General features: G+C 39.8%; 1 protein-coding gene across 1 annotated transcript; it reads right to left on the bottom strand.

The window, feature by feature from the left end:
• Nucleotides 1-3,540: 3,540 nt before the first annotated feature.
• prdm11 (PR domain containing 11) lies at nt 3,541-16,448 on the bottom strand. The gene is made up of 7 exons (XM_074678018.1): nt 16,162-16,448; nt 15,205-15,279; nt 14,810-15,069; nt 13,210-13,277; nt 12,845-13,032; nt 10,680-11,183; nt 3,541-10,455 (listed from the first exon to the last, which is right to left on the bottom strand). The coding sequence occupies exons 2-7, from the start codon at nt 15,230-15,232 to the stop codon at nt 8,294-8,296; spliced, it is 3,210 nt and encodes a 1,069-aa protein (XP_074534119.1). The 5' UTR covers nt 15,233-15,279; nt 16,162-16,448; the 3' UTR covers nt 3,541-8,293.
• Between the last annotated feature and the right edge of the window lie 668 nt (nt 16,449-17,116).

Raw genomic sequence — 17,116 nt, 5'->3', positions numbered from 1 at the left:
TCTGAAGCTGCACCCAGCTGCCTTTTGTCCAGACATTCATTTTTTATTGAAACTACTTCACTTTGCCTTCAGTTCACAGTGGCTAATGAAGCTGATAAATACACAACACACAGTTAAAGACAGATACTGACACTATAGTTTGTTTTTGTGTCCCCTTTCCCCTGAATCTTGGATTAACAGCTAACTATTTATTTCTCTTTAGCTAATGTTAAAATAAATAGTTTCAGAGTATTATTGATTTTTTTTTGGTTATACATCTGTTGTGCTCTAAGTTTCTGTTCAATATTGCTACACTTGACTCTATGTTTACAATATTTTTGTGGGGATCTTACTAACTAAGAGGAAGGGCACATTTTTGACTTGTTTTTTTGACTCAATGTGTGTCCACCTAAAGTTTTCTCCCTGACAGGCTCAGGCTGCTATTCTAAGAGTTTCAGAAAGAGTCCCTACCAAGTAGAGGTTTATTAACCACAAAAATTGGTCACACCACTTTCCACACATTCGCAGTTCCTCCGAGAACACATGCGCTGCTGATTAACCTCTGCCTCTATTAGTGTTTCTGTGATGCTGTGACATTTTCCTGCCTCACATGGCATGCATCTGAGTCCTTTTTTGTCAAAGAAAGATTGATTTAACATTTCAAGGAAAAACACAGGGGTGGTTGCTATTCCCCAGCCCTGGATGATAGAGGGATCAAGGCTGATGGATCGATCAAGCACTTTTTTATTCCTCAGATGTTAGGATCCTCACTGACCAGTAAAAGCACATGAAAAGGTGTACATATTAAAAAATGAGGTAGCGGAAGACCAGCAACTCCTTTTTTTCTGAATGTAGTCCTGTGTGTGAGAAGGAAGTGGTGTAACATACGTTTGGGGTGCATTCCTCTTCTTTGTAACAAATGCAATTTTCCATCTTGGTTGAATAAAGACACTGTCTCTACTCTGTCTCACAGAAAACAGGTGCTGGTCTACCTCTACCCCATTTTAAAAAATGTTAATGTGATGCTGACATCTTCCTGCCTAGATCGGTGTGGATCTCGATCATTATTTCTAAAAGGAAATAGGCTTTAATTTTTCTTTGGATCAAAGCAGAGCACAGAAGTTGCTGTTCTACCTCTCTCTTGATTGATAAAAAAATTTAAACACTTTTTTGTTTTTAAATATTTTTGATGCCAAAACAAAACAACCCTCTTTCTCTGTAACAAAAAGCTCTATCTCAGTCTAGATCCTTCTGTAACATTAGTATTTTTTATGTCAACTTTGAGTTTTAACTTTGCAGAAGAAGTTGCTGGTCTACCTTTGCCCTGATTGTGTCATAATTTTTTTGTATAAGGGTTGCCACTTTGTTATTATTATTATTATTATTATTATTATTATTATTATTTTTTTTTTTTTTTCCAGGGAGGAGCAACAAAGTCCTTTCAGGACAGTTACATCAAAGTATATCCTCTTATTCTATTATACTCCCTTTCATTTACAGATAAACTTAGAAAAACTAAACAACAGATGACACACTACCTCATTTTCCATGAAATTTGACTCACAACAATTTTCAGTCATCACAATACTTAATATTCTGGTACCTAAGGCCAGAGATACTCAAAACAATTCAGGCTTCCTTACTTTTATATATCTTTTGCATTTCGACCACATCTTTTTACATTTTTCAGATTGTAGTTGGATTGTAACCACTTCCTTGAAATAGCTTTTTTCTCTCTGATCAATAATGATTGGGAATGCAATGCCATGATGCCAAAGTACAGTGAGCATATATCAAATGGGGAAGTAGTTTGAAATATATGCTCCAGACATTCATGAATGTCAGACCAAAATGACAAACGTTTTGGACAACCCCAAAATAAATTATAGTGGTTGGCTAAATCTGAACCACACATCATCCAGCAATTTGCTCCACCTCCACTTTGGTGTTTTTATTGTACGTTTCACACAATACATGGGAAACACAAAATATCCCAAACAAAAGAGGGTTATGACATGGGTAGACGACAATCTCCCCTCATCTGCAAGTAATCATTTAGATATAGACCAATCCTATGTTTGCTGTTAAAAATCATTTCCTGTAATTCAAAGCTCATATCACTGTGTGGAAATGCAGCTTCTGGGATGTGGTTGTTTTTAAATCCTCGCTATCACAGACTCTAATTAATAAAAAATGCTTATTCAAGCTAAGTGTGTATAGATGTGATGTCAGCCTGAAGGCAGCTGCAGACTCTGGTCCACAGCGAGCAAGCAGACGCCTGAGCACAAAGATGGTCTGATTCAGCCATGAAAGCATACAAAGAGCTCCTGGTTTCACCATCGGCCAGCATCCTTTCAATTTCTGTCAAAGTCTGCAAACAGCAGAGCAACAGGGCTGAGAGTATCAAAGTTCATCTGAGAGCAGCTCCAGTTTCTCAAACATAAAAATATTCAGTGTACAGAGCTGTCAGGTCAGTTCCTGCTTTTTTGTTCCAATTCTTTGACACATTTCCTCTTTCTTCACACTCCAGTCCAAGCTGCTGTGCAGCTCAGCAGGACTCTGTGCCCATTTCAGCCCAGAAACCGTCACATTCATCAACACTCTGAATAACTTCAGTTGAAGTTTTATAAATCCTCCAAGGCAGTCTCAGGCCACGACCCCTTACCTCCTTATTCCCGCTGACTCCTTCTGAGGTCATCTGAACACAGAGGAAATCTCTCATATATTAACTGTTGGACACTCTGTGGGCATCTATTACATCATATTTTGTATGTTTCATAATTTATGCGGTGAAATCTTGAAATATCTGATTACAACAAGAAAGAAGCCAAGTTTTATTTGGTTGAGTGTTTAACACAGATACCTCAATATTAGCTCTAATTTGTTGTGAAATCCAGAATATGAAAACACCATTATTTAAAATGTTTAAGATGTGTTCCTTCATCAAAACTTCCATCCTGTTCAACAATGTGCAGTTTGTATGCAGATGTGTAGCTCTGTCTCACACTATTTCTTATCACCACCTTACCAGCTAACTGTTCCCAACTGCCTGTGACTAATTTATTGAGACTCATCCTGTCCCTTCGGCTCATAGCTTGTTGTGTAGAAGTACTAAAAATTTTTGCATCATTTTGGATCTTTAAGTTTTATTTCCTGGGTAAAAGAACATGACACAATAAAATCACCTGTCTCCATATTTTATTCTGGTATGGTGGTCACAGTTTGTCTTACAAAGAGATCTTTTTGAATGTGCCTTATACACAAAATTTTTCTTTAAATTTCAGAAATTAACAAAAAAATGCCCTTCATCTCTCCTGGTTGTTCAAAAAGAAACTCATTAATAATTGGGGAATATAAAGTACATACTCAGATTACAGACTTTGAACTTTGAAATTAGTACTTTAAGTTTCTGTTACAGGCTTTCTGTTTGTATCGATTTTGATGCCCCCTGGTGGCCAAATGTATTGATCAAGTGCATGTCAAAGTAATGTTTTTAGTAAAACGCTCCTCCTGCAGCCTTAGTACCTAACAAACTCACTGTTAGTGTATCTTGTGGGAAACCTGGGGGGGTTGTTCCCACAAAACTTCAACTTCAGGTGTAAAAAAAATACAGCAGATTACTTAAATCTGTTAACATCTGACCAACAACTTCAGTTTGATAAAAGGAAGTGCTTAACCACACAGCATTAAGTCAACACACACTTGAGCAACTTCTATTTATGTTGACCCGAGATGAACACTTAAACATCTTTTTTGAGCAGGTGTGGGACTGACCCTATTTGAGCTTCTTTACAGACTGTGCAACACTTTGTTGCTCATTTTCCCTTTTGAAAGAGAAACAAGACATGGATGATTATGAACCTATTTTTAAGATAAGTTTGAATTCAGACATTAAACTCTGTCTTCTTCTCCACATTTATTTGAAGAAATTCAAATCATTTCTTAGCTTCCTCTTTAGACAGACTTAAAGCTCGGTAAAGAACTTTCTGTTCATGTTGATTTCAGAGCCTCCTGTGGACAAAGTAACGTCTATTATGTCCGTGTCCCTATGCCCTCTGTCAAAAGGAAAATGTACGATGAATGCTAGTACTTGAAAGGAAAAAAAATGAATAGAAGTTTGTCTCTGACTTTTGGAGGCTGAGTTCAGATTAACCGCTGTTAAAGTGAATCATTTAAAGTATTTGAAAAAAAAAAACAGAGAGCACAGAAATCCAACAATCGCAAGTGCTTTTGATTAATCCATGACCACATTCATAAATCCAGCAATGAAAAATCTCACAGTTCAGCAAACATCAACAGCTTTAAGCCAGCTCTAACAGAGTCATTACAATCAACCAAATGTCGGTTTAAATAAGCACATCCATCCATTAAGTCAAACAGTGAAAGGTGCGACACAGAGTTTGGAAACGCAGCAGTCTTTATGCTGAACATCATCAGTCTGAACTTACATCCAACCAGACAGAGGCAGCATCCTACGTACAAACATTATGCTTCAAAAACAAGAAAGGTTTATACAGTAAACACTGCATGCATACAATACAGGCATGCACAATATGTCATAAAAAAACAGGTTCAATCTTCTCGCCGGTACCGAATAAAAATGATTCAGCTTGGAGCTGACAGATGTCATACATTATCAGGAAATTCACTGAAAAGGATTCCTGTTCTTAAGCAAGCCTCTCTTTGTGATAATCTATGCTCTGGTTAACAAAAAAGGACAACATAAGGCATTTCCCTGGAGAAACTGTGTGTAGATATGGATGTAAGAGCTGTTTCTAGTTGAAAACCCTCCTCCTATGTCACAAAAAGACAAATCTCTTTATCCATCCTTATGTTCTTGTACACTAAGAGTAACAACCTGAACCTGTAAGGAACAAAAACACGAATTTTAAGAGGACGGAATTTGATTTGGCACAGTTGTTTGAGATTATGTTACAGTTTGCTGGATGGTACCTAAAGACCATCCCCAAGGTGTTATGTTGAAGGCCCTGTGAGAACTTTCCTAGTGATTTTGAAATAATCTGCTGTTGTTGATAATACACCATTTAAAACAAGATTGTCAGCGCCAAAACTGGTCATTTCTAAGTTCTATTTGTCACTTTATGCGTCTGACAGAGTATGTAGAGTGACAGTTTTTTTGACGACACTATGCAGCAAGTTAAGCAGCAAAAATCTGTCCCCTTTTTTTTTTTTTTAATAAAAATGAGTTTTTGGACTCATTTTGGCAAGGTTGTAGTTTAACCACAGATAGATGAGCACTTGGGGGCAGAAAACCTAGGATTCTATGAACTATAGAGGGATTATTTGTTTATCATCGACGCTGGATGCGCGCGCACCTTGGGCGCAGAAGCACTGCGGAGTATAACGGTTTGTTAACAACTGAAAAAACACATTTTAACTAAATATACCGGTAATCACTTTCACGGATGGTCAACGGCTCCCAGGTTTGTAAAATAGCGGTGATCGGACTGAAGAGATTAGCAAGTGGACAGATATTAGGTGGACAGACGCTTTTAGCGGAGAAATCAGGTGTGTACTGTTCAAACACAACTGTCACTTGATGCTCAAGACTCATTATCTGTGGAGACTTACCAGAGTGTGACATACCAGGATGTAGATGTGTTTCAATAAATCAGAAATCATCCTAAACCGAAATATTTACCCGCAGACGTCGCTGGTGTTTCAGTGTAAAGTGTGACCCTGTTAACTGATGACTCTCGGCCGTTAATAACACCGATACTGTCGCCAGTTAGCATGGTCGCTATTAACGCCAAAACACCGGTTGCGCTGTAACGGTCAAAACTTGATAGACGTTGCCTCTGGTGTTTAGTATCGTTTCTAAAAACTGACCACAGAACAACTGTACATTTTTATGCTGATAACAGGTTAAATTTAGTGTCTAAAATACGCTAACTCGGTCTTAACGAATGGAGCTAAACGCTGCTTCTGCAGTGCGCAGCTTTATGATGACGTAGACTGATAATCCCTCTATACCACCATACAAACTGGGTTGACAAGGTTGGTTGTTGTCACGTTTCAAACAATAACTCTGTGTAACCTCAAATAGTTACATTACTTTCACTTTGCAGGCAAAAAAAAAATGTTTTCAACAAAGAAAGAAGACCTGCGCTCCATTCATTTGTGTAAAAACAACCACACGCCTTGGCAAGAGTCATGTCTTTATGACAGTGGATGACAGTGCTCATGGGAAAAACACTAGTGATTCTGGATAATCCTCACAGCGCCTTAACTATGCAGATCAAATAGAGAGTGCTTACCTGCCCAGACATGACATTTAAAAACTGGTTAACAAGATGTTACTCCTGTTATGTCAACATCTAAACAACCTAAGTTGTCATACCAAGAAACCATGAATGATGTCGAGGCACTTTAAACAAACAGAAATGACATGAAATCAAACAAGGTCTTTAAAGTGGATTTCCCAAAATGCAGACTATCCTTTTAACGTCTAAACAACATTACAAACATTTTTGTGAAGTAAATAAAGCCAAAGTGCCTCTCTCATCTCAGCTCTGTAACCCCATCATCTTTCAGCTTTATGTACAAGCGTCTTCATAAAACATTAACAGAGTAAAAACAACATTTAAGCATCGTCATGCAGTCTCAACAGAACATTTCAATCAACAAAACTGAGGCTGCCCCAATCTTAAAGCAGATTTATCATATGAAATGAAAATATTCAAACATATAATCTTCAGCAGCAAACATCTAAACTAATATGGCAGAGTGCATTATGGCAGAGCAGGATAGCACCTTTTTCTTTTGGTTCTTGCATTTCAGCATTATGGCACAATCATTAAATCCAAGAGAAAAATACTCTCTTTAAAAACTGTCTCCAAAGCTTTTACAATCTATATATACACAATATATACAGTGTGTGTGAGTCAGCATTGTCTGCTTGTCTTGTAGAAATATAAAGCCTTTATACATCTCTGCACTTTGTCGTTTCTGTCAGGCACGAACATGCTGAAATGCGCTAAAGCAGAGAGGTTTGACACTAATCGATTGTCCTTAACGTAGAACAGACTTTTCTTCGAAAAACAAGTGCTTTATTATTTTATCTAACAAGTGCAGGGGCACTCAGAGGCCACGGTTTGACAATGAGCCTCAGTGAAAGAAGACAGTGCAAAGACTTCATCACTTCACCCAGCTGAACACTGACAGTTCAGACTACAGCGAGTGTCTGACACACTAATCCATATTTTTATGTTTCTGTAGTATGAGAAGAGTTCTGGTTTCTGTGCGTAGTCACGAGAAGTGCTGACCAATCAGGTGTCAGGAACATCAAGAGTAACAGCAGGTGTTTTAGATTTCTGAGATCAATGCCATAAATCTGACTTTGGTCTTAGAAATCAGAGAAAAATATCAAAAGTTTGAAAATAAAGGGTCAGGTCATCTTCCTCAACCATTATTTTTGCAGACTGAGTTCAACAAACAAAAGTAGTTTTCTTCTTTGCATGAGACTGGACCAGACAAATCTTGACCTTTGACTTTATACCAATTGGCATCATGATGTTATCTTAGTTTCTTTGTCGCTTTTACCAGTCTTTTACAGAGAGTCTCCTTTGTTTTTCTTTTATCTGTTGTTTTTATAAGCTCTCTGTCGGGGACCATAACAATCTAACAAGGATTGTTAAAATCTGCTCCAAGATAACTGGTGTAAAACAAAGAGACTTGAACTCACTTTGCAACCAGCAGACAATGAGAAAGGCTCGGAATTGTTTAGCCACTCCAACTCATGTCCTTTTAAGCAGATTGTGCTTATTGCCTTTATACCACTGAAGGAAGCCAGAGTGAAGCCTCTGTGGAATTTACAGCGAAACTGAGACTCACAACAAACAGATAAACGGATGCTCTTGTGGGGGATGGAGTTAACCAAAAGATTAATCAATTTCAGTCAGTTTCTTTGAACAAATGACCACTTCTCTTGCTAATTGGATTGTAAACAATGCATTGCTCATAAGAGGAAGTAATTGATAAAGCATTAATGCCTAAAAAGTTAGCTGTCACTTCCAGAGACAATATCAGCAAAAGAAACTCCAATGAAAAGTATCAGCTGAGTAGAGGTTTGTTTATTCTACATTTTGTTCATTTTGTTGTAAATATGTGTCTTGACATTCTGCTGTTTGTCAGTTGGTTGTCTTTTTATGTCTTTCGGACTTTTTGAAAGAATTTTTAATTGTCTTGGCATCTCATTGTTTTTGCATCTCAGCTGTAGTCTAATGTCTGTATTTGTCTGCTTGAGCTGGTCATAAGGGAATTCTATAAAATGAAACATAATTCGGACCGTCTGTTATATGTCTGGGTAGAATTCTGTGTTAACATCAACACTGTGCAGCACAGACTTCTGATCAGCAGATGACATCCTGTTCAACACCTCGGCTGACAGAGAGTAACTGCTCCCTGACTTCTCCTCAAACCAACTGTCCAATGCTCTCTTCCCATCAAAGTTAGTGATGGGCGGTCCATTAACTGCCACAGTCAGCAAGTCGTTCATCTGCTCCAGGGTCAGCCGGGAACGATTGTTCTTACACATCTTCTGCAGAGACCCTCTACCTTTATCGCAGCAGGCCGTGGAGCTGGGCAGGACTCTGACAACCTGTACGATCCGGTTCAGCAGAGGGAAACGCTGCTTGTACCTGCAGACATGACCGATGACCTCTTTGAAACCATTCATACTGAAGTAGTCTGCTTTCAAGTCCTTCCATTCCCCCACAAGGCTGCCCTTGGCCTCTGTCCTGGCCAAGGATCCCTCCTTACCTCCACAGGGAATGGACTCCAGATGGTTGAATATCATCTGGATTTCTTCCTCTCCATAAGCTTCCAAGTCCTCCCTGCTGTGAGGCCATGTGGACAGGTCCAGGACCTTACAGGCTTTGGCAAAGGAACGGCTCTGCAGGTCTAACCTCTGAGACAGGATTCCCTGGCTCCGGTTGCAGATCTTTTCTCGGATGGATTGAAACTTTGACTCGGCTACACGCAGGTTCTTCAGAGCAATGCCGTTAAAACTCTCACGGAAATTTTCCTCAAACTCCTGCAGGTACTCTCCGGGGCAGTCCACAAGGTGTCCGATCTCTAGAATAGCCTCCTCGATCTTGGCTTCCACCTGTGAAACGAGCAGGTACTCTCCCTGGAAGGTAAAGGCTAACCGTGAGAGAACAGCTATGATGTCCAAGAGGAAGTAGATTAGCTTCACTGACTGGTAGTCCATGAGGAACTGGAGGAGAGTTAGGGCGATGGCAGCAGCGTCAGCCCTCTGTGTCTGGCTGCTGATCTCCTTCAGATGTGTGACGACCTCCAGGTAATCTTTGATGAGTGCATTGAGGACGTTCGGCTCCCCTATGATCCAACGAATGGCTCTGATGTCTCCAAGGAACTCTGTCTCCTCGGACAGTGTTGGAGCAGTGGATCGCAGCTCAGCCATCATGCGAGGCGAGTAGCGGTAGAAACTGAGCAGCTGCTTCAGGTTGTTTTCCAGATCCTCGAGGCAGGAGAGCTCCTTCCCACTGATAGCATCCAGCACCTCCAAGTGGGGCCGATGGATCATAATAGGAAGGCAGAGGATCCAAGGATAAGTCTTTTGTACAGAGATATAAAGGTTGGCTCTCATTCCTGAAGAGATGTTGGTGCCGTCTACTCCCAGACCCACCACCAGCAAGTCTTGAAACCTGATACCTAGGACCCCAAATGCTCGATCCATAGCCTGAAGATACCCGTCCACACTGGCCATGCTCAGTCTTTGCAAGGACAGGAACTCTGTGTTTGGGGAGCCCTCATTGGTAATGAACTGGATGTAGACTGCCACCATGTCTGAGAAAAGGTCATCATTCTGAGCGTCCATTATGACACTTAAAAATGGGGACAGGCGCATCTTCTCAGCCAGGTCTTCTTTTAGAGCCCGGGCGATGTGGTGAACCAGGATCTGGCAGTCCCCCTCATTCATGTACTGGTCCACCACTTTGAGATCACACTTCTTCAGAAGCTCTGCCAGTGGACGGAGGTCAGAGAAAGGCCGCCCCTCGAGGGCCAAGTGATATGCAGCGTTAAACAGCAGCATCATGTTCTTGCACATCTCCTCAGTCTTCTCTGGATGCATCCGCAACTTGTAAAGCTGCAGACACTTCTTATGAAGGTTGCTCTGGCTGTGGAGCTTGATGGTGTGGATCTTGAACTGCTTGGAGCCAATGATAAAGGCTGAGGTTCGGGATGATTGGACGGTGTACTGGCGGCAGACATGGCACCACATCTCATTGAGAGTTGGCGAGTAGCGGAGGAACCAGAACTTTTTCAGCCACTCCTGCTTGAAGCGGCGAATCCGTCTGCTTCCACCAGAGGAAAGCTTTGAGGAATCTTCAGGAGAGATCACCAGGTCTGCTGTGATGGACTCATCAGCAGAGTCAACGTCCTGGTCATCTTCATCCAGGACCATCTGAGTGGGAGTCAAAGGCTCCATCCCTGCGAAGAAAACACATTTAGTGTCTGAGTTGTGATTTCTTACTTAGAACAACACAACTGGATCTGTTTGATATGGAATGTTAAATAACATGTTGTTTTTGGATTGAAATATCTCTACAACTATTCATAAGCTACCATAAGAGATTGTGTTTTGTGGAACACAGTCTAAATGGTGAGGGTGATGCAGCCTCTGATGGGTCTGGGACTCATTTTTCAGGACATACCTTGAAAGTCTTCAATGGGACCTTGTTCAGGATGGGGTGGGCCTTGGTTGTTTTGAGACAGTTGATCTCCTGACATTTTTGGGCCAACGGAGTCCCCCTGTTCTCTTCTGACACGTGACAGCTCCTCCTCCAGTTCCAGGATCCTCCTCTTCAGTTTGACACAGTTGGGGCAGAAGGAGGTGGAGGGTTCCTCACTGCTCTTGTTCTCCTCCTCCTTCTCCTCCACCTTCAGGTTGGGAACGTTAAAGCTGCTCTCAGACACACTGGAACCATGCGCTGCTGTTTTACTCTCACTGAGGTGGGACGACTTGCTGGAGTCTTCCAGGGAAGCCTCTAAAACGTCTTTGAAGATGAGGTCAATCTTCTTCCTCTTGGCAGGGGGCTGGCCGTCTGGTTCTTCGTCGGGCTGTTTGGTTGGGCTGGGTTTTTCCTGCAGAGCTGACTGCAGGCACGGAGATTTAAAGTCTTGTTGAAGGTTTGGCAGGACGGCAGGTTTCTCTGAACCTGGAACCAAACAGTCTCCTTAGTCAACAATTTATTGGTCAGTAGCTGAACAGGGGTTTTTAAACTGGTTTAAACTTCCCACTTAAGCCCAGACTGATTTGACACCAATGTTGACCCCAAAAGAGATCCCTACTGGTTTGAAACTGGTTCCAACTATTTGTTGAACATCACTTTAAAAGATCCAGAGTGGTTCTAAACTGGGTTTAAGTGCCCCCTTCAGCACTTTCAGACCATGTCCCTGTTCAAAGTTTGTGATCATACTAAAAAGAGGTATTTATTTTATTTTATTTTATTTTATTTGCATCATATATTAGAAACAGTTATGAAAGAATGCAAGAAAGTGCTGGAGAGGTGAAAAAAACATGGTGGGCTTATCCAAGATACCTCCCCAAATACAATTAATAATAAAAATATAAGAAGATTGTAACATAGCACATACCAGGTCTATTAACATACGTCTCAGATTAGTTCAAATGGTTAATGAGATTATATGTATCGCCAGTAGATCTCAACAGGTACAATGAATATTTTCCTGATATATGTCCAAAATGTGCTGAATATAGAGGCACACTGGTTCATTGTTTGTGGTATTGTAGAAAATTTGTTTTGTTCTGGGAGGGAATAAGAGGTGAAATTGGAAAAATAGTGTCTAAGAAATATGTGTTGAACTCAAGACTGTTCTTGTTTGGCTTATACCCAGAGACAACTATATACACAAAAGCCAAAAGAATGTTTAAAGATATGAGCCTGTTAAATGGGAAGGGGTGTATTTCTTTATGTTGAAAAAAACGTTCATGGGCCTGCAGTAAGTCATTGGAGGAAACAGATGTTGCCTGCCCTCCCACAGGAAAGGATTTCTTTTGTACTGAAGGTCAGACAAAACATTTTTGAGAGTGTATGGGGGTCTTTTATGTTATATATCAAAGATTGTGGGATATTAGATAGTGTTGTAGTACAACAGTGTTGAAGGCAGCTATGCTTTTGTATCTTTTTTATTTGTAAAAGGGCAGTGTGTTGTGTTATGAATATGTGTTTAATACTATGTCTTTAAAAAAAAGAATTTGGGGAAAATAGGGAAAAAATTATAAGAAGAAGAAAAAAATAGTAAAATGAAATAATCTCAAATAACTCAACAACAAACAAATGAATTAATTATGAATTGGAACAAAAAAAAGCTTTTGGCTCTTGATGTATTATATATGACTTTAGTCTGGACTAAGAGTTGTAGATGTTTTTGTTAAGTGATAATATGAATTCAAAATTAATCAACCTCTGTAAGTAAAAGAAAACTGACATTGTGAAGTACGGCAAAAGGGAGTATGAAGTTTAATGCCATGTCTTGTAATGTGGGTATGTATGAGGTAGTCGTATAAACAAACAACTTTCGGACAAACACAAATTATTTCCCATTCATCTTGTTGAAATAGATTTTAGTTTAAGTCTCCATCTGCTGAAGATTATTTATCAAGAAGCACACATCTCCAAATGTGACAGCAGCAGCCCCTGCTGGAGAACAGAGCACATGGCTCATACTGTGATTTATAAAACAGTCTAAAAACAAAGATGACTGTTATCCAATCTCACTTTAATTTACTAAAAATGACGCTGTGCCACTAAAGCTTTCCAAAAACTTTAACAATAACCAGTATTGCGCATCTTACCTGTCTGCAGGTTGCGGTCGATGCTCTCCTGGGAGACGCAGTGAAGGCGTTGGATGTAGTCGTCGCTGTACCAAACCCTTAGCTTCTCCCCGGCCTCCAGAGTCCGACACACTCTGAAGTAGATGTTTTTATGGTGCTGAAATGCCGTCAAGTTCCTTTCACTCTCCTCAGATGAGGTCCGAACAAACCTGCAGGTGAAAAACATCATTCAGAATGACTGAAGTAAAGTTTGATCTGGCATCAAATTGGTGTTACATGACCGTTAAAAGTTTCATGTCTTGGCTTATGGTTGCCACAAATGCAGGATCTTCAAAGAGCATGCAATCTAACATAACAAAAAATGTTGGTAAAAAGACAAGTATTACCTCATCCAGTTGGCTTTGGTCTCATCACTGCCATCAATTGATCGATATGTGTTGTCAATATCAACAATCTAAAAAAACAAACTTTAAAGTCAGAAACCTGCTCATCTCTGGTTTAAAGCAGTTAAAACTGGTTGAAACGTTCACAGGAACAGGTAAACACAGATTCAGACTTGGTTTATTGAACTAGAGCTAATCCTACTTTTAAAACAAAAAAAAAAACAGTGCCGTGGAAAGAAAATCTAGGTTGGTTCCCAGCTGAAACTTTAACTCATATAGGTCTATAGCAGATCTATTGATTATGTGAACAGGCCCAGACTGGCTCTAAGAAGAGGTTAACTGTTCTAAAATAGGTAAACTAGGTTTTAACTGGTGTTAACTTCTCTAAAAAAGGTTGATGCTGGTTCTCAACTGATGTAAACACTTATCACACTTATTACACCCAGTTTATAAAGGTCTGGATTGGATCAAGAAACATATATTTTTTTAAAACTTTCACCATAACAAGTCCTACACGTTTCAAGACTGAGTGACTGAGTATCATGACTGATGTGCATTTAAATAGGTCTGGAATGGTTCTCAACTGGTGATGCTGTGAGTTGAGGACTCTAGACCTGTTTAAAACTGGCAAAACTGGCATGTACTCTTGATGCAATAGCTCTAGACTGGTTCTATCCTTGTTACCAGAAAAGGTCTCCTTAACTAGACCACAAACAACTCTAAGGTGGTTTAAAACCAGTGTAAGATGTTACTGCTCATCCCCAGACTGACTTAAGTCCAGTGTAAACCGTCATTTAGCTGATTTAAGTCGCCCTTGAACAGATCTATGCTTTTTTTAATCTTGTCTCAAAAATTTACTGCAACAGGTTTAAAATGGTTCTAGACTGATTAACTGACATTTGAACAAGTATAAACTGCTCTAGAACAAATCTAGATTGTTTTTTAAAAGGGCATTAACTGCTCTGGAGCAAGTCTAGAGTAGTTCGTCAACCAGTTTGACCTTTCTCTGGAATAATTCTAGAATGGTACTACGTCTAGGGATTGGGTATCCAATTAGGAATTATGACCGAATTCTGTCAAAAGTACCGAGTACCAACTCGAGTAAGATCAAAAGGTACCATGTTTAGGTACCTAAACACATCCTGGTGACTGTGAGTTGGCGATTTTCCATACTGGACAAGAATTCAGCATTGCAAAATTATAAATTGAAGAATATATATATATATATATATATATATATATATATATATATATATATATATATATATATTATATTATCAAACAAATTGATATTTTTTACCACATAGATACAAAAAAAGTACCGAAAAATTGGTACTGTTGCGTACCGGTTCTGTATTGTTTCAAAATGTGAAAAGTACCCATCCCTCACTACGTCAGTTTAAACTTTGATTGGGGATCTTCACTGTTTTTGGACCTTTTAATACTAAAAGAAAGCAAGTCTAGATGGGTTATAAAATGGATGAAAATAGTTTCCCCTGTCTGTGAGATGGATAAAATTGTTCCTAAGTGCTGAAAACTTTCATCAGACCTGCCACTGACTGGTTTTAACTGGTCTGAACTGATGTGGACCGGTTGTACTTACTATCCAGGAGAAGAAGCCCGAGGATTTGTCCTTGGTCACCAGCTCCCCCTCATATGGACCGAACACCGCCCCTTTGGGGATGCTTGGATCCACACAGCGAACATCCACCTCGTTTCCCTCAGTGAATACCTCCAGGCCTGAGGGGACTGTGAGCGCCGCCCTGTTGGCTAACCCCAGTGCTGCAGGCGTATCAGGGATGAACAGCTGGGGCCCGTGGGATGGGCACTCCTTTTGGAAATAGTCCTGGCACTCCTCACAGACTGGGAAACAAAAATCTGATCTTAACAGAGTTTCAATGGCAGATTCATTCATTTATTTATCTACACATTACTACATCATGTATAGACTAAGAAAAGAAAATCAACCATTGAAGCTAAAGTGAAACCAGGACTCACACCAGTGGTCCACTGACAGCTTGCTCATTTTGGAAACATGTTTTTGGAAATCAGCATGTTGTCCTCTTCAACCATCTGCAGAAAAATGAACAAGTAAGTAACAAACATGATCTGCCGAGCCATGGATACACCAGAAACAACTAATACAATAAAATTCAAGTAGACCAATAACTTATAAGCGAGTGTCAGTTAAAGGTTCCTGGCACTTAAACTAAAATTTGCTCTTTCTGCAGTTAATCTGAAAAAAGCCTTTATGGTCTTCAACCCTGTGCTTCATTATTGAGTTTAAATATTATGATTTTTAAACATTTCATGTCATACACTTGGAAAATAAAAGTTCAACCTTGATCATCTTGGTCTTATTTTGGATCAATGATAATTTGATCTAGTGACTGAGCTGTCCCAATCACATCTGACAGGTTTTTAACTTATGACATGAAAACATCTTTTTAAATTAAGTGTACAAATAAATCTGTATGTAAATCATTAGTTCTGCACCAGTTAGAGTCTGATCTCTCTAGAATTAATGCAGACACTGTAACACCTCTGTTAAAACACCATGACTGCATAATAATTCTTGACATAACAATTTAAGGGCGTTTTCAGATCGTGATGTTGTGTTTTATTCTGATTTAGACGGTCATTGTTTGCTTTATTATGTAATAATAAAATAAGTGAATTCTGTTCTGAAACTGTGTGCAGCCCTGCTGAATCTAAACTGTCTGCAGGAGTCTCCTCTGACCACAAACACTCCTCAAAAACTCAGAACTCAACTTTCAGTGTTTGTGTCAACAGATAATCTGTGAAATTAGCGGATTTGTAAATTTCATGCAGCTCAGTTTTAATCTGCGCCACGCTTTCTCCTCCTCCGGTTTCGATCTGCAGACATCTGGCAATCTGCCTGCTGTTTTCGGAAGCCATTTTCGCTGGCCACAGTGGCTACCGAGGCGGACCCACCTTCTGCAGAGACGCAGCGGGGACACGGACCCTCTCTCCCGGGTGAGCTCGGATCTGTCCTCCCCGGCCGCAGAGCAACGACCCCCGGACGGCAGCTCCGCGGCTGCCCGGCTCAAAGTTTTCCGTCAAATTTAGCAGCGACTCAGTCGCCTCCCCGAGCTGTGACCACCATTTTTATCACAGGAAATGACATGGAAAACGGAAGAAAGATATTGCGCAAAAATTAAAGTTAACAGAGTGAATTTGATGCCGGAGTTTGGTCTGACAGGAGGGAGGGAAGGTTTCATCTTTTCTCACCTTCTCTCCTGCGAACCAGGTCAAAGAGTGCGGACAGAAGTAGGGAAGACCGGGGACTGCTGCAACACGCACTGATTACCCCTAATAACTTTAGAATAGATTCATCAAATGTTGATATGACAAAGTTTTATATGTCTTAGGTTCCATACTATCCATAGATTATAGATATATAATGTGAAATAATAGTGTGATACAAGTCATAATTATTTATGACAGAAGTCAGAGACAGGTCAAACTGTGGGACTGATAGCAACTTTATAAGTATGAAAAATGTTTGAATAATAAAAGTTTTGTAAACAATTCTCTTTATTTTTTAATAAAATTGCAGATATGTAATAAAATTTACCTGGTTGTTTAGTTGAACAACTCCCAATATTTCTCAGTTCAGCATTTATAGTAACAAATTTCCCCCTTTTACCACAATACAACTTACTCTGGTACCCCAATGTGCTGACAATCAAGCGTCTGATTGCCAATGATTTCATAATTATAAATACCAACCAATACAAATAAATTAATAAAAACAACATTATTTACCCATGTCTCACATTTGACACATATGACAGATTTTTACCGGCTTTTCTTGATTGATAGCACTGACACGGTTGTGGATACAGTAGTTGAAAAAGGTTTTTGACACCCTTAAAATGTTACAAAT

This window comes from Halichoeres trimaculatus, unplaced genomic scaffold (assembly GCF_033239565.1).
Source record: "Halichoeres trimaculatus isolate MK-OKI-2021-1 unplaced genomic scaffold, fHalTri1.1 fHalTri1_scaffold_10, whole genome shotgun sequence".
NCBI lineage: Eukaryota > Metazoa > Chordata > Actinopteri > Labriformes > Labridae > Halichoeres > Halichoeres trimaculatus.
The sequence above is the reverse complement of the archived record's forward strand: the minus strand, read 5'-3'. Positions and strand labels throughout refer to the sequence as shown.